Source organism: Tetrao urogallus, assembly GCF_951394365.1.
Source record: "Tetrao urogallus genome assembly, chromosome: 4".
NCBI lineage: Eukaryota > Metazoa > Chordata > Aves > Galliformes > Phasianidae > Tetrao > Tetrao urogallus.
In genome coordinates, this window is record NC_136817.1 from 67,433,912 (window position 1) to 67,458,904 (window position 24,993).

Consider the following 24,993-nt stretch of genomic DNA (forward strand, 5'->3'; position numbering starts at 1 on the left):
TAAAAACTAAGGAAACGTGGATTTGAAATCAGGGACAGTTTCTAAACAAAACTCTTACAACCAGCTGTGTAAGAAGGAGCCAGAGCCATTTTCAAAACAAAAGATTTTAAAAAGTCATTGATTTTGTAATGCCAATATGAATATGTGATTTATCATAGAATCATAAACACTGGAAAAGACCAAGATCATCTAGTCAACCATCAACCCATTTATGCATGAATTAGATGTAAAGTGATGCCAATATATAGAATTATAAAAGCTATTTGTTTAATATTTCACCAATTCAAAAATACTTAATGAAGATAAAGAGACTCACTATGCTATGTGCTTAAAAACTGTAAGATGCAATTGTAAGAAATTCAGCACTGTAAACATCAAGTCAAGTTAACCTTGTAATGAGTAGAAATGAAAATATTTCCCTATGTTCTACCACTAAAATACTTTCTACTTCTAAAAGCCAAGGAGAAAAAAAGACTATAATATGCTTTTATATTTCACTCCATGCTACACTGGGCTTTTTTTTTTTTTTTTTTTTTTTTTTGTACAAAGGCAGCTGCAGCCACAGTGACTCAGGTGCTTCAAGCACCATCTGAGTGGCAAAGACAAAGAACCTCTCTCACAGTATGTCCTCAGCTGTTTAATGATTAAAGTAAAAACTAACTGCACACACACTTGAAAAGCAAAAGGCCCTCAATACAGACAACAGACTCTGCTGTAGTGCCCTTTGGAGACAGACTTTTAAAAGCTGATGTGGTTCTGCACTAAGTCTACCTACCCAGAGGGTAGGGGATGTAGCAGGATCTTGGATTTCACCCCAGTGCTTATCCGATAGTTTATCAAGGCTAAGCCCCTATTAACAAGTAGAAGAGGATTCATACTTCCAAACTATTCAAGACCCCACACTCACACTGATCTCATCTCATTTTTATTCAGGCTAGGTGTGGTCTGCTCCCATGGAATGAAATTCCCACACTGTCAGGAGTGCACTTAATGTGTACATCTTCCCAGTTACCAAGTACATTCAAGTTAATGTCCTCCAAAACTGCTCCATAATGTGGATCAAAGTATAGCAAGTGGTAAAAACTGGAGTTTGGATGCAGAAGGGCACTCTTGATTTAAAAAAAAAAAAAAGAAAGCCTTGCTATTAGGGAGGCTGCCAGTAGTAAAGGCCATGTGTGAAGAGAGTGGTCTCATAGATGCAAAAGAATGTGGAAAGGTGCTGTTTAATTGTTCCTAGCTGTACAGCAGGTTTCCATCTAACAACTGAGAGAATTTCACAAGTATTTACGAAAAAAAAAAAAAAAAAGTGTAATTTGTTCCCTGTGCTGTAATTTCAAAAGATGTTGGAACAAAGCTATTATTTTCTTATTTTTAGATTCTATAATTATACTCCTAAATTTGTTTATACTACTTCTTCCGTTGTGAAAGAGATCTATTCTTCTGTACAGATTATAACAACAGCCCCCAATGCAAAATGAGCCTCCTTCCTCCTCCAAACAGACATTAAATTCTACCCTTTCCAAGGAAAAAGAGAAGATATGTTTCCCTCTTTCCTTCAGATTACTAAAATAATACCAACAAAAAATAATTTAAAATGTGGCTTTATTTCCTCAATGGAATGAGAGAATCATCTCCGACAAATTTTAATCTTCCATAGCATACTCAAACAATTACTGTCTGAAAATAATTGTTTGAGGCAGATGCTGTAAAAAGTTTGCAAGATTTATATATATATATATATATATATATATATATATATATATATATATATATAATTCTACAAGAAGTTTTGCAGCCTGAGTGTGCAGGAATTAAGAAATTATTAGATAAAAATATTCTCTACTTTGTTTTTTATAGCATAATGTCTACCCCTTAATTGCATTTTCTATTTCAACATGAGATGTCCGGATGGGAATACTAGAAAGTATCTCAAACTAAATTGTGTTTTACAGAAAATAAGGTTCTGAGTCAGCAAACTCTGGTTTATGTAAATTTATAGATGTGAATTTTCCCAGTTAATTCACAAGGATAATGAGACCATTTATTTGCTTTAGTTCTCTGCCTGGGTAAGGAGCACTACATTTAGCTCCATAAATAAGTTAATTGTTTGAATGCAAAAATACATCTTCCTAATCTGAGTAAGCAGAATTCATTAGCTCGTATCACATACAGAGTGAAAAGTGGTAGTGATACAATTGCAAAAGTAACCTGGGATGTTTCTAAGGAGACTGTGAAGCCTGCATGCTGATCAGCTTTGCAAGCTAATGATTAACAAAACAGCAAAATGGCACTGAAATAAGTGAACTTAAAATGGTGCTTTTTGCTAAGCCAAAAATCTCATTCCGGATAGAAGGTCTCATAGCAACCTCAGTGAGATAGATGTGCAAGTGGGTCCTGGGAGCCAAAACTCTGCGTAGGGGAGAGAAGAAAATAGATCTGTAGAAGTATCCATGCCATGATTGCATCTTATGAAGCAGTTTAAATGTCTGACTGTTGAGGACTGAAATGTGCTTAGAAGTGCCTTCTAGAATCACAGGACATCCCAGATAGGAAGAGACCCTTAAGGATCACTGAGACCTACTCTTTGTTCCACACAAGACCACCCAGAAATCAGACCATATGCCTGGGAGCACTATCTAGACTCTTCTTAAACTCTGGCAGCTTGTGGCCTTGACCATTGCCCAGCGGAGACTGTTCTAGGGCTCAGCCACCCTCTGGAGAAGAACCTTTTCTTGATGTCCAACCTGAGCCTTCCCTGAGGTTCACTTGTCCAAAAAAAATGTTTGGAAACATTTGCTACAGACTAAGAAACTGTATGGTCAAAGGAAGAACAGGTCTTCTTCTTCCATTCCAGACCAGAAGTCTTGCAAATATTCCAATGTAGCACATCTCCAAAAAGGATATGTTTGATCCAACAATGCCTTTAATTTAGGCTACCCAAGGGTTGCACAGGGTACAGGAACATGATTTATATTTTGCAGTTAGAAAATCAAGACTGTCAAAAGCTTTCTGTGTAGATGTTAATGTAATGTACTGTGACATGTATAATGACTAAAATGAAGCAATTTTGGAGTGCTCCAACTGCCTGAAGGCTTTAGTCAGTGCTATAGTAGATTCACATGCAAAAGTGTATGTTTTATGTTTACTCAGATGAGTGAGTTGTTGCTTTACCACTGTTGCTTCACAAGAGACAGTTTTCTTTGAGATCTTCACTATGAGTTCATTTGTATGTGGCCTTCATCAGGGCAGGTAAATTGTTTTTCATGCAAAAATTTAAATTGGGATGTCCAAAACAATCTTTTATTTTTAAATATTTGCCTTTGGACTAAATTGAAAAGTAAGATACAGATATACTCACAACTAGTTCGATATGTAAAAATAAATAAATAAATAAATAAATAAATAAATATGCCTGAGCAAATTGAATCAACTGGTTAGTCAACAACGAAATGACACATTCTTCAGCTCAGTAAACATTCAAAACCATCCCTGCAGAGATTCACTGGAGCTGCAAGATAATTTATTTATTCATTTAGATTTTAACCAGACTTACCTCATATCCTAGGCAGCACACATACATTAAAAAAACATTCTACACAAAGTTTGAAAATCTTAGTAATATATTGCTACTGCTATGGAAGTGGTTCTACTTAACACTGAGCTTCCATCTATGGGCAGTTGTGATCAAATAATCTCTAAAATGTTAAATAATATTTTCTTGCTCATCCCCTGATGTCTTTTCTTAAGAATACATTTTTTTTTCTGCACAGATTTTTATTATATGATTGTTTCAGTGTCAAGATTTTCTGGCAAATTATAAAACAAGGCTGAGTCCAAGTAGCTTTTCTATTCCTCTTATCCAGTGTGTGGCACTTTTCTTCAAGTCCCAACTTTTATTTCCCAGGTGCCTTACATACCCTTATCATCAGAACAGCTTTCCTGATGTCACGAACTCCATCATAAACCAAGCGGGAGGCATCTATGAACTCGTTCTCTTCAAATGGCTGTGGTACATTCGCACTCAGTGCTTCAATGGCAACCTCAACTTGTTCAGCAAAACGTGGCATAACTAGATTAAAGAAAATGAAAGGCAACAAGATTAGACACCTCCTTCTGTGAACATTCTCTCCCTGCCCTTGGGCATAAACACTTTTCAGTAGGCATGGTACATGTTGTTGTCACGACTTCAAGACCTAGGAAGGCTCACAGGGCAGTTTTACATGCATGCTTTTTGTACAGAGCTCTGGCACATTTTCTACTACAGACAAAACAGCCATCCTCATAGTCTTGCCACCAACTGAATAATAAAGAATATAAAAATCTCCTTTTAATTGATTCTTTACTAAGTTTTATATGACATCAATAGCTCATTATGTGAGCTATCAGGAAAATTCTTTTAAAACCTTTAAACTTGGAATGAACATAGTACAATATCTGTATCAAATGATCAAAGGAAAATATAGCTATTCCACCTACTAATTTAGATTGGGTAACTCTAGTCTGGCTCATATTGAATAGTAAAAGGGACAAAACACCTTTGGAATGCAAGAGTTAGCAAGCGGCCTCTGTGAAGGCATATAAAAAGACATTCTTTATTATCATCTTGTATATATTATAAAAAGTAGTCATAGCTATAAGGTAATGGTATTATCAAATGTAGCATGGGCTTTATGAAACATATCTTAAAGCAATTATTTGTTTACGTAAATACTTCAACAGCTTTCCTTGAAGTAACTGTAATAACAAAAGTAATCATTTCTTCTAGGAAGTAAATTTTCATTGTGACAGAAAACCCCATTTTCTTCTTAAATAAATGCCCTTAAATTTGTTCTTATTCATACTGAAAACAGTATATTTAATGCCTCTCACTTAACATCTGTTTTAAAGCAAAAATAATTAAAAAAAAAAAACAACACAAAAAACATGACGCAAGACTAGTTTACATTTTGAAGAGCAACTGGAAGCACTCACTGTTGTTTTCAGTTTCTGGCATTTCAGTAATACTCACTGAATGCTTTTTCTTAAAAGAGAAAACTTTAAAGGGATTAATCTATTTAAATCTTGCTTATGCTGACTTTATATATGTTTGTTCATGCACGAAGATGAAAGAACTGAATTGAATTTTTCATGCAGATAATGTTCAGTAAGCGCGAAAGTGCTTGGAATGTATTGGGGCAAACAGGAAAAAGTGATATTGACAACAGACTTCCAAAAAGTAAGCATTAATAAAACACTGCTAAGCAAAGGGGAAACATTTTAAGTAGGACTTGAAGAGTGATGGAAGTAAATACATATATCAAATTATCTTAATTAATGGAACACTTGAAAGGATATTAGGAGACTAAAGTAATTGCATAATGAACTCTAACCTAAAACAAACAAACAAACAAAAAAAAAACAAACAAAAAAATCCTTAAAAATATAATGAAAACAAGTTAACTAAGAATCACAATAAAAATATTTAGGGTCAATGGGATAAAACAAGCAAAGTTAGAAATGCAAAAATGGCAGTAGAAAAGGAGGCAAAGGATACTAATATTTAGGATTCCTAAATTTCTGTCCAGAATTTCCTAAACAGCAAATCTGATCAGGTATTTAACACAGTTAATAGTAAATGCAGCAGACCTGAATTACGAAGGGACAGTTTATCTATATAAACATACATAAATATATCTATCAAATATATCTTCAAATATACAGAATTTAATCTACAGTACTTAAGAAGTTAAAAAGCAATAACAGTTAATGTTTAGATTTAGAGATTTTAGAGAAAAAAGTAGGCATCTATTATTAGAAAGGTAAAAGAGAAGAGCTATAGAACATTCAATCTAATTATTAGAAAGGTAAAAGAGAAGAGCTATAGAACATTCAATCTATTTTCAGTACCGAGACAGAAGTGAAACATAACGTAAAGCAATAATGCTTTATTATTTTATAAATAATGAGCAGGTGTTGGACAGGCAAAAGGTTTGTCATGAATTGGGTGTATCAAAACATTTCAACATTTTCCTTGTCAGAGTAGCTAAATAATGGAGAGAAACACTGCCATAGAATCACAGAATGGTTTGGGTAGGAAGGGACCCTTAAGATCATCTAGTTCCAACAGGCTGTTACAGGGAAATCTTCCACTACACCAAGTTGCTCAAAGCCTCATCCAGCCTGAACTTGAATACTTCCAGGAAGGGGCATTCATAATCTCACTGGGCAACCTGTTCTGCTAACTGTAGTTTGACTTTGGTAAGGTTTTTGACAGTTACCCACATCCATTGCATGTGAAAGCTTCAACAATTTTAACCTTGCCTATGTGGCCACAAATTAGTCCATAATTTACATTATTACATATGAAAATTATCTGTTTTTAAAAATGGAAATAAACTACATTATGAATTGTTTACTTGCTTACCAACTGTATTTTTACATCAGTGCTTAGTTTTGATTAGATAAGCATGAAAAAACATCTTAAACTAATTAGATGCTATTTCCTAAAGGTTTTTCTAAGTTACCCTTTAACACAGTAAAGTTTATGAAAATTGAGTTGAGAGCTGTTAAGGTTATTGGGACACACTTGAGGAGCTCCATGACAGTGACGTATGGTAAATATCCAATTCAATTGTACCCACAAAAACTCCTGTTTTTCTTATCTGTCATATATTGTACAAAAAGGGATATTCTTAAGCTGAGAAGAACTCAGACAAAGATAACAAACCTGTATCAGGAGTTGAAGCTCTTCAATGACAGATGACAATTTATTTACCATGTAAAGAGACTTTGGCTATGAATTTGAACTTCAAAGATAAATCAGTACTTTAGGGAAAAAAAATGGCTTCAGTTTTCAAGCAATTTTTCTATCCAGAGGACTAGACATATATATATATATAATTTTATTTTAACAGCATCATTATAGCTACCTCTTGGAGGTTTCAGTTTAAAGAGACAAGTTGAGAAATTCTCAATTTTTTATATTCAGGGTTTTAAATCTAAGGGAATCAATCACCTTAAGACCAGAAGTTGTTCTCTGAAGCTAAACTGTTCTCAGACAAACTAGATACTTGAGCTCCTGAGAAACTATTGTTCTCAGACATACTGGCATAGTCCGCTTTGCACCCTGGCAAGCTCTTGATAAAGCTGCATTCATTTATTTATTTGTGTGCCAAGCACAAGTCAAAATAGTCTGCAAGTGACTGTAAAAAGTTGGACAAAGAGATTTGGTTAAAATTAATCAGAAAGCACATGCCATACTAAAGATTTTGACCACCACACTGTTGGAAGCTGGAGGGTCCCTGATAATCCCACACACATAATCTATGCTTCTACTAAAGATCACAGTTACATCACATAAATTGGTAGAACCATCAAGGATGACTGGCACAACTGTAAATTAAAAGTTACCAGAGGAGGTTAAGATAACAAAAAAATTCCATGAATGACTCACTCCACAAGAAAAAACAGTGCTCTGTTACAGAAACGATTCATTATTCAGATTTAATAGGTTTTATTAAAGGAAATATAACTTAACAAATTCGGACTTCTGGATGAAACTTCTTTCAGGTTTCTTTTTTTGTTGTTGTTTTGTTGTTCATTTTTTTACTCCTAAAATGGATTTCCAAATGGATTTAATGGTATCTTATTTATCTGAAGAAGGAACACCCTCTCCCAGGATATTTAAGGATTTTAAACAGGTATTTTAAAAATAGTTCTCATATTTATTTGACATATCCTGTCCAAGATGGCACAGTATCTCAATTGGATTTGGAGGGTGAAGTAGGAAATATACATGTCACCTGATTTAGTCTCAAGAGTTTGGTAAAATCGGGTACGATAAGAACTGTAAAATATTTACTAGAAAATTCTAAATACTCCATAAGTGGTTCACTAAATTGTAGCCCTAGATTATAGTGTAATTCTCAACATTTGAATCTTGATTATCATATTGCTAATTAAAATGAAAAAGCTTTATACCTGTCTATTAAAGCAATTTACCACATATGACAGCATTAGACTAACTGTCGAGAAGAGCAGATTTGATATAAATATTTTGTTGCTTGTTGCATATTGAGCAGAGACATGTGGACACATATATATTAATATTGTTTTGGTTGTCACATATGAAGAAGTGCTAGCATATAATTATGTTTATGTTTTATGTCACTGAGTTGGCTTTTCAGAGTTCGCTGTTCTGTGCTCAGAGATGTGGTCACTGATGTCTGTTGTAGCTAAATAGCCAGCAATACAAATGTAAATGCTCATTAGTTCAGGATGTTAAATTCTGTGTTTCAGGAAAGAACAAAAGTAAAAGTGAAGAAAAACTGGCAATGTGGTATTTTTAGTGCTATGGCAGAGAAAATGATGAAGTGTTACTAGTACTCAGCTGGCCCAAGCACAAGACCATCTTTTTTCTTCTTGTTATTCATTGACTCAACTTTTCCTTGTTGAAATGGTTAATGAATATACCTATTCCAGCATAGGAGAGAAATACAGCCTCTGTAGAAACAAGGAATATTTGCATGCAGCGGATTTGATGATCTTGAAGGTCTTCTCCAACCTGAGCAATTTTATGATTCTATAATTCTATGATGTGGTTATGCTACCAAGTACTGTGATATATGGACACATGTAAAAGAAAAAGCCCTTCAAATTTTAACCTGATTGAATTGTTATTAACAGGAAATGTCAGGGGAAAACTAAGGTAAACATTATTAGAGGAAAGTGCCTTGTGGCAAACATAGGCAATCATGTAATGAAAGGGTACTTCAAAAAGCATGCAAACAAGGATTGTAAAAGAAGGCTGTAGGGACATACGTGTCTCATCAATTTCAGATGTCTCACTCATTCTCCTGCCTACTTATGCAAATAAAAACCACATGCAGTGTATAGCACCCAACTTTTATTACTACTAAACAGAACTAACTTCAGGTTAATACTCCAAATAAAAGCTAGTTTTAGCTCTTCAAAAATTTAAATCCAGAAAGTAGTCGTGGGTTGTTGGATGCAAAATGTATCATACAACACAAACCAGAGCGAAATGCCATTTGTGGCATTAGCTATAAGTTTGTGTATATCTGCATGTAGATGTGTGTAGGCAAGAGGATGAAAGGGATACCAGTGATTTTATTTTAAATTTTATTTTAAATTAATGTAAAAATCACATTCATATTCACAAAACATTCTGTTGAAGCCAGTCAACCTTCACTGCATTTCCCTACCTATATTTTCTGGACATGGAATCACATAATCCTTAGAGTTGGAAGGGGTCTTTAAAGGTCATCTAGTCCAACTCCCCTGCAATAAATGCAGACATTCACAACTAGATCAGGTTGTCCAGGGCCTGATCTAGCCTCACCCTGTAAGTCTCCAGGGACAAGGAATCCACAACAGCATTGGGCAACCTGTGCCAGTGCCTCATCATCCTCACTGTAAGACCTTTTCCTTATATTCAACCTAAATCCACACTCTTTAGGCTTGAAACCATTTCCCCATTAGACATTAGTCTTATGCACTAATTTGAGGTATGTTGTGCATGTAAAGAGTATCTGTGCCCCACTGTTCACACTGCTGACACATTTCTTTTTCTGAGAGGATGAATTAACTCAGAGCCTTTCTGTCAGTGAATATAATGTCCTCAGTTTAGATAAATGTTCCTTTTACGTTGAAAAATTAAATAAAATTATCTTTTATTGTCATCTTTCTGATAATGAAGCTCCTGTACTCTCATGCATCTAGCATTTTTCTTTTGGCAAATTTTGCTTCTTTCTATTCACCTGCTGATTAATATGTCATACAGTATCAACCACAGCGCTGCCCCTGAAGTAATACAGGATGCATTTTTTTTTTTTTAACATGCTGAGAAATGGTCATTTATACTTTTCTTCTCTTTCTTAATCCATCAAAGACTTTAAAATTCACTCTGTTTTCTCATTTTCTAATCACCTATGTGTGAAGGATTTTATAAAAAAAAAAAAAACTTTGAAAAATCTGAATCAATTACATTATATTCTCCTTCAGTATATATTCCACTCTAAAGCTGTGAAAATGGACAGAAAAAGAAACAGTATTGAATGTGTTAGATACTGCTGTGATCTAATCATCTCTTACATGTCTCACGTAATTATTTTATAATATATTTTGCATATTTTCTCATTGTATTCTAGCTAAAAATTCTTTAAATCAAACCAAGCATTTCCTTGAAATATGAATGTAATTTTGAATCTTCACTGGCTCTTTGGTATAAAGTGATTTTTTTTTCCTAAATAATGTATTAAAATCTTTTTGTTGGTGATACCTTCATCTCTGCACTTCAGTTTAGCAAAACTCTAAAGTGTGGCAATGCATTGCAGAATAAAAGCCATAATTTCATAAACGTCCTTGGATATAGGGTCTCATTGTGAGGATGATAGTATCCATAAGTTGTACTATAACCACCTGGAGCTCACATAAAACATAAATTTAACATCATTCATTTTTAAAATAGTTTCCATTTTAGAATTTTTAGCTCTCCCTCAGAGTCAGTATGCCTTTTTGATTACTGATATGCTTAAATTTATCTTCTTGCTTCTGCATTTTTTTCATTTCATATCATTGCTGAAAAATCCATCTCTACAACATTTTACTATTAGCTCTGATAACATCATTTAGCTGCTTTTGCCTAATGATAAATATCTTCAAAGTTTGTCTTACTGTCACTGATAAAACTCCCAGTCTTTTTGCTGAATTGCCAGGAGTGCTTGTTTTGAACCTTAGTCCATTCAAATAATGACAAAATATAGAATTTGAGTCAAAATAGAAGTCAGAGAGAGAGACATACTTAAAAAGAAAAGCTAACAGGAAAAACAAAACAAAACAAAAGCAAACCAGTTATCGGGTTATTAGGGTATTTCTAAAACATGCTAAAAGCTGAAACTCCAGTTTCTGATCTGAATCATACAGTAGATGATTCCAAAGTTTCCAGTTTCTTTTGCAGGACCATGTAAACCAAAGAATTAGAGTACTGGTTATTCCCACTTGTTTTCCAGATATCGCAGTCCAAACTGAAGAAAACAACCACAGCCCTTTCCAGCCAGTTCTGGTTCTGTTTGTTTGGAAACTAATGCTTTTTCCCTTTAGCTGCTACAGCTTCTCAAGAAATTGCTGAGTAGATCGCGAACACCTCCTTATTAGAGGCAATGGGCCCTTTTCAGCAGGTTTCTGAGGTGCTCAGCTTTATGAAAGATCTCAAGATTCATATAGAAATTGCATTCTGCCTTCTCTTATTCCCTTGCCCTGCATGTTGCCCTTTTCCTTGTTTCTCACCTCCTTCTCCTCTCTCTTTTTTCCCTATCCTTCTGTCCTTCCTTCTTTCTTTTACCATATATAGTGGAATTATATGTGATGTATTTTTCTGACTTTTTAAATTGCATTTTTTTTTTCTCTAAAAATGCTAAGCAAATGCCAGTGGTAAACAACAAGGAGAAATTCAATAGGAGCCTACAGAAATCCCTGTCTGCCAATCTCTGGGCTGTTTTTGGCCCTGGTTCTGCCCACTGCTCCTAATCCTGACCCCCAGCCATGGCCTGACAAGGAAGCCACTGGCCCTTTTTCTGTAGGAAACCAAGTTAAAGATGTAGGAATACATTATTTTCTCAACTATCCCCAAAAAACAAGGACACAAATGAAAATTAAGCCCTGAAGCTTTAGTGTACTCCAGCGCACACTTAACATCCACTGAAATCTGTGTTTTGTCTTTGTTCTGAGTAAGACCCATAGATTCAGTGGTTTTATAGTTTTCATCTTAGATTTATAAGAATCTCAGCAAATGAGAGTCAAGCTTTTAGTTTGTTTTTAAAGGAAAATAAAAGTACCCAATTAAAAAGAGACATTAGCCAATACATCCTGATGTAATACCACTCTCAGACAATAATCTAGCCTCAAACAAGTGCTTGGCTGTTAAGTCAGTGGGTTAGTCAAGCACAACTGAGAAAGCACAGAAACAGTGGAAAGAAATAACTATACATTTAAAAGGAGATTTAGGCTATAAATTAAAACAACAAACAAATAAAACTTTAAGGTGAAAAGTTATTAAAGTAAGGCTTGCGTGATTGCATTTTCTCAAAAACTATCAATATCACTTACAGCAAAGATTAACTTTATTCCTCCAGTATAAGTTAGCACGTGCATTAGTGTTTCTCTTTCCAAAATATTATGTCTATATTTCTGATCAAATCCCATACTCACAGAACCCCATGAAATCCTGAGAGAAGGAGGCTTACATGTTAAGAGAAGATTTCCTTTTCTGAGCTGACAGTTAAAGGTGAATAATAGTTATAAAAGAAGTGTGCTCTGCTTATTTCCCTTCTATTGTAATTCAACTAAATTTTCTCCAGCTTTCAAAAGTACTTCATTTAGAAACAAAAGTTCAAGTAAAAATAAAGATAAACAAAAACGAAAAAGATGAGATGGTTAGAGTTGTGTTGCTCACAGATTTTGATATATGTCTATGGGCGGAGCCTGACTAAATGACTCATCATTGATTTATTCTGTACTAGATCTCAAGCTGAAGACTATAAGGAATATAGAAGAACACATTCATAGATAGATGCATATCTATATGCATAGCTATACAGATACATATGTAGATAGAGACCAGTTCTAGGGTAGAAAACACAGCATAAATTAGCAGGGCACAGAATGGAGCAGTGTCATCTAAATACCAATATTTTACTCTAGGGTTACAAAATGAGCCAATAATGCTTACTGTTTTGTTAATCATCAGCCGTTGAGAAATAGTATCCAACCACTTTGTAAGTGGCTTAAAAAGCCATAGACAAGAAATTGTGTTGCAGTGTGTAGTGTAATGTGGCTTTTCTCTCTTCCTGGTTTATTACTCATAAGTTTTTTTAAATTTTACTTAGTACAAAATAAGTAATTACGTTTGACTTTGAGGAACAGGGGATCAGTTTTAAGCACTGAGTCCAGCATTAATAAATTGATGTTGTCAAGAAGCACTTAGTCCAGAGCCCATAGCACTTAGTTATAAATCAGATTATATCAAAAAGTACATTAAGTAAAGAATGTAAGCATTCACTGTGTCCATTACTTGTTTATTTAATTGTGCTTTATAATTGACAGGTACTCCTTTGAAAAATTAGTAGTAAAATTTTTATATAACATTAGACGATAAACATTATCTCATTAAATCTGAAAAGATCTAGCTTATTATCTTATTTGTTTGTTTATTTATTATTATTAGATGTTAAGAAGAAATTTTTCACTCAGAGGGTGGTGATGCCCTGCACTGCTGCCCAGAGAACTGTGGATTCCCCATTCCTGGGGTGTTCAAGGCTGAGTTGGATGAAGCCCTGGGCAGCCTGAGCTTGTAGGGGGAAACCAGCCCACAGCAGTGGGACTGGAACTGGATGGGCTTTAAAGTCCCTTCTAACCCAAGCTATTCTGTGACTCTATGATTTTCAAATATCTACCCTTGTGTGCATCTACATAATACCTGGTTGTTTGTACCATGAGTGGAGATCTACTCTGTAAACTAAATGCAATTTAAAGTATGATGCACCTGATGAAATGCAGATCTCTGAGAGTGTTTGATACTACTGCCCAGACTGAACAATTCATGTGTACATACAGCAACAGGTAATACTGAGTAAAAAAGAGCCTAAAGTGTAGTTGCATACAGTTAGTCAGATGAATCATGCTCTTTGTCAGCGAAGGCAAAACCAAGTTAAAAACAATCCACATTTTTTTTTCCTTTCCATTCAATCTAGCATACTTCACAGTCTCTCAGATAATACATACTTTTTTTCAGATAATATACTTTCAGTTGCTCAAATGAATCTTCAAGGAAAATTTGTTTTGATTAGAATCACTTAAGTCACCAACGTTCACCTGCACAGACCACAGAATAATGTCTGTAATGATTTTATCATAGAATCCTTAGAGTTGGAAGGGACCTCTGAGGGCCATGTAGTTCAAATCCCCTGCAATGAACAGGGACAGCACAGCTAGATTAGATTGCCCAGGGCGTGATCCAGCCTCACCTTCGAAGTCTCCAGGGATGGGGTATCAACCACATCACTGAGCTACCTGTTCCAGTGCCTCACTACCATTTGATAGGGACACAAAATACATAACCAACAGCTTGAGATCTTGGAAAACAAACCATGTGCTATTTATTCAAATACACTGCAACTCTGATGAAGTATACAATCTTTGATGGATCACTGAATCTCTTCTCTTACACAGCTCTCGTCAATGTGACTTTTGCAGTAGCACTGAGTAGAAAACCAAAAAGCATATATTGTCATTAATTTGACTGCTTAGATTTTGTTTCCATTCACTGATTCCCGTCTAAGTTGTAGACTTGGTAAAACTAACTGGAGATTTTAATTGAGTTAATATTGAGCAATATTTCACACAAGCTTACCTGTTTCAGAAAGCAGTTTGGTTGCTTCCAGTACCTTCTCGGTATAAACTCCAGTTTCATAGTTTTCCATCTCTGCATTGATGATGTGAATGACTCTGGCTGCACGGCCTCGGATGGCCCCAGCAGTTCTATCCAGGGTATCAACATCTCCCTCCTGGAGTGCAATCACACATTTATTCACATCTTCCAGAATATGATTTTCTGGAAAGTGGGGAGAAATGCACGGATATAAGGCTCATTTCATTTTACTCTCCATCATAGCAAAGCTTACTGATTTTGGTAAAAGAGAAACATAAATACATTAAAAATTGTTATTTATCTTATGCAATCTTTATCTTTAAAATGTAGTTTTCTCACCTATGCTGAGAGTGCAAATCTGCAGTTTTTTGAAAAACAGTGACACTAATTTTAAGTATCACATTAAGTTCTATGATAAGAATATCGTAATAAAATTCATTGCAAAAAAGAACATGGACAGATATTATGCAGATACTCTAATAAACAGTTGGGCAATTTCCTGAAGATTAATTTACCCATTTCTATAAACGTTTAGTATGTATATTTCATTTGTGTCTAAGTAAGTTAGAAAAGAAAATGAACCATTTTGAAAAGATAACAGCAAATGGTCTTTGCTAATAGCAGGAGTCTGTGCATGAGCGGTTCATCTCCCTTGCTCCCTCCATTCCATCTGCACAAAGTATTAAGATGTGAATATTTCATGACACACAGTATAAGCATATATGACAGCATATTCTGAAGTAACAGTCAACTACAGTGAGTCTGCTCAGATGATGGAATATCAAGTAGGCTTATGGAAATCCCGGGAGTTCCATTAATTTTTCTTGGCACAGAATTGATCCATTCACTCTCACATGTTGCAGCATCATGGTTTATGTAGTACCCTCTCATACAGATAATGTGAAAGGATAAAGCAGACTTTGACTAGCTTGGACATCATTTTCCTCCAGCCAGTACAGATAAAAATCATTTCAATAATAAAATCATTATGGAATTTCTTATTTGAGCTAACTTGCTCTGAGAAACTCATCAACTCTAAACAGCAATTTACTTCTCCGTCACAGCCACAAGTAAGCTAAAAAAAAAAACCAACTGTACAAAACAAGTAAAACTAAGCCAATCAGTTCATCAGCAGCTTTTTGTTAATTCTCCTTTGCCACAAAAATAGAGTGACACTGTTAGAAACCCAATGTTGGACAAGTGGAGAGTTCATGAAATGGTTTACATGATGCTGAATTTTAAATGCAGAATGAAAACTGTAAGTTTGCTATGCTGTCACTCAGAGCCATTTGAAAGTCAAAACTCTCTGTCCGTATTTTAAAAACACTGCCTTGCTAAAATATTTCCTCACTATTTCCTCCAAACCATTTTCTTTACTCTGCCATGGTCAAATTTTACCCCACAAGAAGTCCTTCCTGAGCAGCAGCAGGTACTCTGGTTGGAATACAAAGTAACTGATTAAAATTAGGATGTGCCTTCCTTTGCAGTTACTGTATTAATAAAACATGCCATCAGTTGTGACACTCAATATGAAGAGGAGGAAGTGTCATTTTATGAGATACGTTTAATCAGACACCAGACCATTTTTGATGCTTCACTGGTTTAACAGCTGAAAAGAAAGCTGCTCTGTGTAATCCGAGGCTCCCAAGCTCAGAGCTAGTAGTGACAGGCTTTCTGGATGCATTAGATGTTTACTTATTTTTATATGATGGATATGTCTTTGAGCAGTATTAGAAAGAAATCTGAAAACAATACTTATACTAACTTTTCAGTTGCCTTGAGAAGTTTGGAAATAAAGCCAATTATTCCACATCAAAGCTTCTCAATATTATGTTATGATAAAATGTGATTTGAGAAAAAAGAAAAATGTCATCTGATTAAATAACCTCTAATTTTATGAATACAAGTGTTTGGAATGAGCAACCGTTCCTAAACAAATAACAAAATGGCCATTTAGAGCATATTTCCCAACATTCAGCTTGTGGGCTGGGTCTGAACTTGACATCATGTTCTGCCCTCTCCTTGCAGAACTATTTCTGCTGAAGTGTTTGCATTCTCAGATAAACCCCCACAATTCTGAAGTACCCTTGTATTCAGAGAATTGTTTTGGTTTTTTTTTTTTGTTTTTTTTTTTTGTTTGTTTTTGTCATGGCTTACAGTAAACACTCTAGCAGTGGCGCTGAATAGTGTAATTATGCTTGCAGTTCACCAAATCACTTCCTTGTTACAGATTATAGCGGGATACCACACCAAAAAAAAATTTGAAAAGCAAAGTGAAAAAAGTGAAAAATAAAATTAAGGTCTAAAGATAGTTAACTTTTACCAGGAAATGTCAAGGAAAGGATTTAGAAGAAAAGAAAATCAAGGCTAAGCTATCTTCTGAAGCTTGGCTATTCTGTGAGGTTAGCTTTCTGCCAGCTAGCCTTGGCAGCCTGTTCACACTTATTCACAAAAACTAAATTCACCTCTAACTGTAATAGAAAAATGATTTTTCTGCACCAATAATCATTATTAATCATAATTCAGGCAATTATAATATATATTGCATATATACTATATAATTTTAGTATAAATTGCATATGACTATCATAACAAAGTTGCTACAAAGTTGCATCATTGTTCAAGGAGAATGGAGAAAAGACAATGACTCAGTGTTCCTCCCTTGTCAGTTTCTTTTCTACGTAAGGTTTTGCTTTGTATTATAGTCCTTTCTAGAGAGCTTAGAGGTGAAAAAAAAAATGCTATTTCTACTACTATTTAATTCTTTCTGTTTGGATGCATTGTTACACCAATAAATGAGACCCAGATGCACATCTCTCTGGAAATGCACATACTGGTCATGTCCTAACAGTGTATCTAAAATGCGACTCCGTATATGCCTGAGTAAAACAAAATTTCTCTTTAGAAATAGAAGCACATATAGGATGCTATTTTCTGGAAGACAAAAGAACAACCACTGTTACCAGGGATTAATTGGCATGGCTTGGATGCTCCCACTGAGAACAGAAGATTTCCAGTAAGAAAGATGCTTTAATAATTATAGCTTTTTTCAGCTGTGGCCCATTGCTTTGATTTAGTAATCCCAGTACCTGAAACAGAGAGGAAATCATCCACTGAAGTGATGTCATCAACTGCTTCAGTAAGAACTCGCACTTGTTTCTCCCACTGATCCTTAAAGACATCCATGTTGTCCTGTGCTACTTTGCTCTGAGGTCTGGCAGCCAACGTCAGCGCAGCATTTATTACCTGTTATTCAAAATCAGTTTTACAAGGAGTGGCAACAATTTTCACAATCTAATGAACAAAGACTATTAAAAATAAAGCATTACACCCCATTCAATACCCAAGATATGAATGTATTTTTATTTTGTGCAACAGACACAGAAGACAGTTTAATGACAAAGGCAAGGCTAAAATCTTCAACCAGTGTCTGTCCTGTCAGATGCTCTCTAATGCTGAAAGAGTTCTCAGTTACTTTCCAGCACAAATAATGCTTACCTGTGGGCACAGACTATCAATCTGTGTTGCTGCCATACGCACTAGTTTCACACCTTCTTCATTATTTGAGATAGAACAGGCCAGATTTGCAACCTATAAAGAAATCAGCAGAATCAAGTTTTAGGCAAGTGACTCATGCCTTTTTCTCCTATTGAGCCTTGCCTAGAATGAAAGAATCAAACAAAAGGGGCACGATCCAGGATCTTCTTTGCTGATGAAGATAAACTTATGTAGATTATTTCCTAACTAAAAACAAAACACAAACTGAACTAGCCATTTTCTTTTGTTAGTTATTTCCCAAAGTCTTACCCTGCTGTCATTTTGCACTCTCCTGTATAGATTGAGAATAATCTCCCAAGATGTCACATGGAGAATGTAGAGCATCCAAGCAATTATCTGTGTACTTGCTTTTCTTTACAGGTTCATCCATACACTACTGAGTTTTGTAAAGATGAAGAATCCTAAAACATGATATGCTTTGCCACCCATAAACAAAATTTTGACACTGATACTCAGAAAATCCATATTTTTTTGAGTACCTTAATTATTTCAGATCCTGATAATCCTAAGCCAAAAAAGTCAAGCTAAAATTCAAAAGCTCAAAAAGCCCAAAGCTAAAAAGTCAAAATTACCTGAATTCTCAGGTTAATCACAAATGAGATCTAGAAATCAGCACATGCCGCCAAGCAGCACAGATCTGCATAACTGTGGTTTGGATACAAGCTGTAGAACGTGTTCTTGTGACTCCTACAGTGCTCTGTGTAAAAAAAATAAATAAATCCATCCTCAAAAGCTGTGTGCCAAGTCCATGAAGCTACCATGTGTTTTCAAAAGAGCAATTCATGCCACAAGGCACATAATTGTGCTCATCAGCAATATTTAAATCACAAAGGTATATTCTGGGCAGGGGAATACATGATTTTTCTTTTAATCATCTGAAAGTATGGCTCTTAATTCTAATCCGCATTAAGATAAACTTATAAAATTTTAAATATGCTTCCTTGATATTATTCACTGTGCCTGAAGGCATAACTATCAGTTGGAAATGATTCATGAATTAGTTCAAATACCCCCATCTTTCCAATTTTCCTCCAGCTTCCCCTTGTGGTATTAATCTATTCTCGTCTCCAATGCACACTGCAACATTAGCCCTGGTCCATCTGTTCTTCGTAGAACCTATTTCACTTCACAGTTATGTAGAACGTGGTTTGCATATATCACAGTGCCAAAGCCGAGGGAGGAAAAGAACCTAAGGCTTCGAAGTCTTACAGGCATTTCCTAGTCAAGATTTTATCATAATGTTGTGATTTTTATTTTCATTTCATGATGAGACAAATGAGTTAGTCTGTTTGTTAACCGCCTTATAGTGCTCATGTCAAAAATGTTCTCTGAAGCTGACAACTTCCAATTAATTTACCATTTCTCTACACTCCCTTCTTTGCGTACATCAAACAGATCACTTTAATCTTCATGAGAAACAAAAGCCAAGCAGGATAATAGTTAGAATGCAGTAACATGAGCAGAAATTACAGACCTTAAAAGCCACAAAATGGTATTAGGTTCAACAAAAGCCAGCTTCCTGTATTTAAAATAAGTGCTTTTGAGATTGCCCTTTCATTTTGTGATTATCATGATGAAAATCTGTCCTAAGGCTCTAGATGCACTGTACATCTTACTTATCAGACAGCAGCGAGATATGAGACTAAAAGAGACTGGGTGTCATGAAATGGCAATCAAGTGATTAAGAAGATCTTTCGAGTTCTCTTGGAGAAGGACTTTGCAGAACAAAGTCTGTGGAAGCAAAGCTTATTTATTCCCTGTCTCTGTTAATTATTCTTACAGCAGGATCTAATGAGAAAGTACTTAGCTATTGTAAAGTGTTCTGCTTTTCCAGGAAAGGATACAGAGGTAATTAGGGAAAACCTTTTTTTTCTTTATATAAAATAATTTAGAGTTCTGAGGAGTGTTTAGGGTCTTGCTACCAATAGTAGTAGTACAAATATAATCCAAGGCACCTTAAATATGCATCAAAAGAGCATTAGTTATCTACTTAAAGAAATACACATTGATATGTATCATGTATAATCCTAATCTAAATAGTTTTTGTGGTATATTTTAAGTCTTTTTTAAGTATAGTCCCATATCATCATCAGTCAGAAAGCAATATTAGTTTTGTAATTCAGCTGGGAGTATGCTGGCCTGAACCATGGGAAGATCTGATTAAGGCAAATAAGCAAAGAGATAAGGAAATTCTACAAAGGTAGATGCAACCTGGATAAAATTGAATTTAGCACTACAAATGAGAAGTACTATGAATACACTCAAAACTTATTTTTGAAACAGTGTGAAATAGACACTGCTTTCTAAAACTTACATTTCAGTGGTATTATTAAAATATAGATCTGTGAAGCCATACAAATCTTAGGTGCAGTCAATCACAAAATACCATGCTATTTAATTATTTTGATTGCCTTTATTATCAAGTACATAAGCATGACACCATCAGTTAATATTCCTGGCAAGATAAGGTCTATGCTGAATCCATAGAGTCCATGAGGTAATTCAACATACTTTAGCCTACTATAAATTTAACAAATCCAATATTTTTCCTGCTTATATTAAAAAAAAAAAACATGAAACAAACAAACAAAAAAAAAGCACCAAACAAACCAAAAAGAAGTTTAGACTCAATTCTACCCTGTTTAGCTGACATCAGGTGCTAGACCATGCACACAGCAAGGGGATGGAAACTAGATAACCATTACGGTCCTTTTCAACACAGGCCATTCTATGGTTCTATGATTCTCCCTTCTCATTTATCAGAGGAGGTACGCTATCCTTTGCCATTTTCTCTTCTAACCCATGTATCTATAAAATCTCTTTCTGTTTTTTACATCCTTAGCCATGTTTAGTTTCATCTCTGCCTTGGATTTCCTGATCCCACCCATGTGTGACCAGACTGCATCCCTGGATTCTTCTCAAGCCACCTCTACCTCTACTTTTTCCTTTTCCCTGAGTTTGACCAGCAGTTTTGCATGTACATATTAAATATAGCATGTACTGTGAAGAATTCAAACACTTCATGGTTGGGAATTCATGTAATATTCCACTCCAAAGATCTAACATTGGACAGAGTGGATAGCTTGGAAAGGAAAGTAAAAAGGGTGTATATTATCACAGCTGCCGATGTGCCAAAACTTTAATTTGACAGCCTTTATCTTTATGCTTCAAGTACTCTGTTGCTACTGAATCACTGAAGAAAAGAATTTATGAGAGGCTGTGGAAGTAACCAGGTAATGTTATTTGTTTATGTATTCAGTACTGTTTACTATGTTCCTGGAATTCATTGATTGCCTAAAGAAAACTTAACTTTGTAACCAGATGTGAACTGTCTGAAAAGTACATCTATGAATGAACACATTTTAAACACCAGCATTGATGAACCATGAATCATCCTCTAAATGTGTGGGGGAACTTAATAACAGCAAGCCTGCTGTGTGGAAAAACACTACTGTCCCAAATTTCAGGTCTGCTAAGCTACTTTTACACCATCAAAACAATTACTAAACACCTTAAACCTTTCCTTCAAGAGCATTGAAAAGTAATGAACAAGAAAATAAGCCCTGCAGCTCCAGTGATGTTGTATTTTTCTGAAATCGACAAAGCCACCGAACCAATCCTAGAACTGGGGAGGTGGAAAAGTGCACACCAGCTCCTTCCTATTTATTTCCCTGTCACTAGTATTGATAGCCCAGGATGCAACACTGCATTTTGCTAGGTATCTTTAATCATGTTTAAATTATTCAAAACATATGCAGAATCAGTCCCAATAAAAATTATTTGCATGGACTTGATTGTATTTCAGCCTCAGGCAGCCCCTGCATTAAGTGCAGATACAGGTGTGATGGAAAAGGTTTCTAATGTGAATTTTTACTACAGTGGTTGAAAGTATACATCAAGGACTGGATTTATTAAAACAGCAGAGATACATGGCAACTGGAAGTTTAACTACCACATAGGTAGACAATGCCTGCACTACTTTTTCTATAGCTGGTATGGGTAATAACCAGTGAAGACAGGCAGCACAAAGTAGCAGTGTAGACTGCTACTTCTCACAGCCTCATGTATTCCATCAGAATTTGGATTAATGCACTTCAGCTGGATTTGCCACGTGCACTACAAGTCAAGAAAACTTTTGCTATAGCATTGCACTCTACATTATTAAAGTAATCGAGGAAATTTTATGCCAACTCATGCTATTTTTACACTGATGAGAATTTGGTACAGCTATCTTTAGTTGTGTTTTTACACTACTCTATTTCAACTTTTGACTTAAGCTTGTTGTATTGTTATAGGTAATTAAGTATTATAACTATCAATTTATAATGTCCTTCAATCATAAGTTCAAAGATTCTTATTGCAGATAATATATATAGATGAGCTTTTAATTATTATTTTATTTTTTTTTATACCATGGGTTGTTTAGAAAGAACAGGATAAAAGCTCTATTCAGCTTCCTCAACCAACTAATCATTTAAGGCAAAGATTACAGTCTATGTCTTAATTTTGTACATTCTTTAGAAATGTGTCATACAAGTGTAACTTTCATAATGCATGCCTTTCCTATTCAAATTATTATAAATAAATGGTGGATATATTAGAAAATAGAAAAAGTAAGTCAACCTATATTTCCTTAAAACAAGGTTCAAGACACAAGCAAACTTACGTGCCTAATCCACACATCTGAGAAACTGAAATTTTCTGACTTACTGAGCTTGAGTTAAGTAAAACTCTTTTATTCTCAGTGGACTAAAGTTAAGTAAATAATGAGCTACCAGGTTTCAGCCGAGAAGAGGTTATTTGCTGAACAACAGCATCTTTATTAGTTTTAATTATCTCTCCATCCGTGTAGTAGTTAATACAGATACTGTTTTAATCTTTGAATCCTTCAAAATTTTGACATATATTAATGTTGGTGGTATTGCTGGAAACAGCCAGCAATATTGAGTGATATTTTTGGAGCCACAACTCAGATTTTCTAAACAAGAATTTAGAGCTGAGTTATCCAAGACCTTCAAACTATCCTGACTGTAGTCACTCAAGCATTATATTATGAGCAAAACCCTGTTCATCACTAGACAGGATGCTTTCGTACATACAAAAAGATGTGCCAAAAGTTACAATGTCACAGAGTGCAGTTTCTTTCTCTTCATGGACTTCACTGCCAATTTGTACTGCATCAAAAATTCTGTATAGTGGTACCTTACTCAGGACCTATTTCACTTGGGAATCTCAGCCACACAGTCATATAAGAGATGCATTTTTACAATATTAATTCACAAGTATTAGAAATCTAACTGAATGAACAGCAGAAAAAATGGAATTTCTTTTGTAAATTACAAATGATCTGAGTTTGATGTGTGCTCTGATTTTTTTTTTTTAACATCAAACCCTCAACATATATAAACTGCTCATACATTTACAGTGGTCTGTTCATATCTAAGCAGGTTGCTAGCAGAAGGACATTGGAAAGCTACAGGTAATTTCCAGCACAACAGTTGAATTTTTTATTGCATATTACCTACACTGAACCTACAAAAAACTCCTTTCACTTCTCAAAAAGTCAACAGTATATTCATTCATATAAGTTAGAGCAATGAGGCTTTACCACATATACAAATTCTCATGTGACTTCTACAACAGATTCAATGGAAAGAGCCTTAAGAGGCTTTTGGTAAAGTTCAAATTACCTCTGACTTCAAGAAATTCATTGTGTCTTGGACAAAGACATTGTGTCTTTTTCAAGAAATGTAAAAGCATTAGATGCCTAAGCCATCTGGAAGGTCAATTTAAAATGCAAAAATCCCAGTTTCAGATAATTTCTGTAACATACTATTAAAGTGACTTGTTTCGCTTCCATTTTCCAAGTCAGTTCTGGTACATGCCATGATTACTGTCTACAGGACAGAATGGAGGTGAGAAAAAATGAAGCACTTTGTAAAAATTATTCTACTTCACTGTTTTCATAGTTAAAAACAATAAAGTTAATGTTCAATTACAGAGCTGACATTAAAGAATACATGAAATGGATATTGTATTATGTCTGACTATCTTAACACAAGAATAATGATTTTAGACATGATGACTTTTCTATTTTTTTCTCTTCTAACATGGAATTTGAGCATACAACTGTTTCTTCCTAGAACGGATTAAATTTCTACATAGCACTGATGAGCTCCAACTGTGATAAACACTTCTGATTGGCTCAAAGGCCTCTTAAAACAAGAGGGGTAATCACTAGATGTGTTGGTGACGCTAATGTATATGTGTAGTTTCAGACTGATATTCCAGACAACAGCCATTTCTCAGCAGGGTAAGCTCAAACTTCTCCATGGAAAACAGGGGAAAGCAAACTGGTTATAGAAAATACAGGTGATTGTTTCTGAGCAATTTTCTGATTTGAAATGGAAAAAAAAGGATTCTGGAATCACTGATTTATTTAATCAATGCTGCTGGGTACTTATATTGGAGCACTGCCAGAACTATCAAGTCCCATCCTTAGATGGAGTGAACAGCTTCGTAGTTTTCCCACTTACCATACATGAAGATACATTCCCACAATTAGAACACACATCTGGTATGGGTTCTGTGTCCAACTATCTCTTAAAATAAACCAAAATTTGAGGAATTTAGAAAAGTGGCTGGAGATGTTATTGCCCTGAGTTGAAATCAATAGAAATGCGTCTTGCTCTGGGGGCAAACTTCCTTAGGAATTACACATGATCCTCTTTCTTGTACTTAAGAGTGCTTCCAAGTCATCCAGATGGAATACAATTAATTGTCAGTTGTAATGGGAAACCTACACTCCTACACCGTGGCTGGCTTGGTAAAAGATGGAGATAGAAGAAAAGGGCTTATCTCCTGGGCTCCCTGCCTCAAGGGTAGGAAATGCAGTGGGTTCTCGACTTCGGGTGATGGATGTGGATATGTCCTTTCAAAGATTTACTCCTTAGACTGGAGCCATTTCTGAATTCTTTTTCCATATTCTTACACTGTCTCTGCGCATCTCT

At 35.1% G+C, this 24,993-nt stretch overlaps 1 protein-coding gene across 3 annotated transcripts in view; it reads right to left on the bottom strand.

Annotated features, from left to right (window-relative positions):
* Positions 1 to 24,993, bottom strand: part of CTNNA2 (catenin alpha 2) — a gene marked incomplete at both ends in the record, with an annotated part of 398,157 nt that overhangs the window by 37,075 nt on the left and 336,089 nt on the right. For all 3 annotated transcript variants that reach the window (XM_079534792.1, XM_079534791.1, XM_079534790.1), the window contains 4 exons: positions 3,918 to 4,069; positions 14,408 to 14,608; positions 17,515 to 17,671; positions 17,924 to 18,016. In XM_079534792.1, coding sequence (XP_079390918.1) covers positions 3,918 to 4,069; positions 14,408 to 14,608; positions 17,515 to 17,671; positions 17,924 to 18,016 — 603 coding nt within the window. The remainder of the gene's footprint in view (positions 1 to 3,917; positions 4,070 to 14,407; positions 14,609 to 17,514; positions 17,672 to 17,923; positions 18,017 to 24,993) is intronic.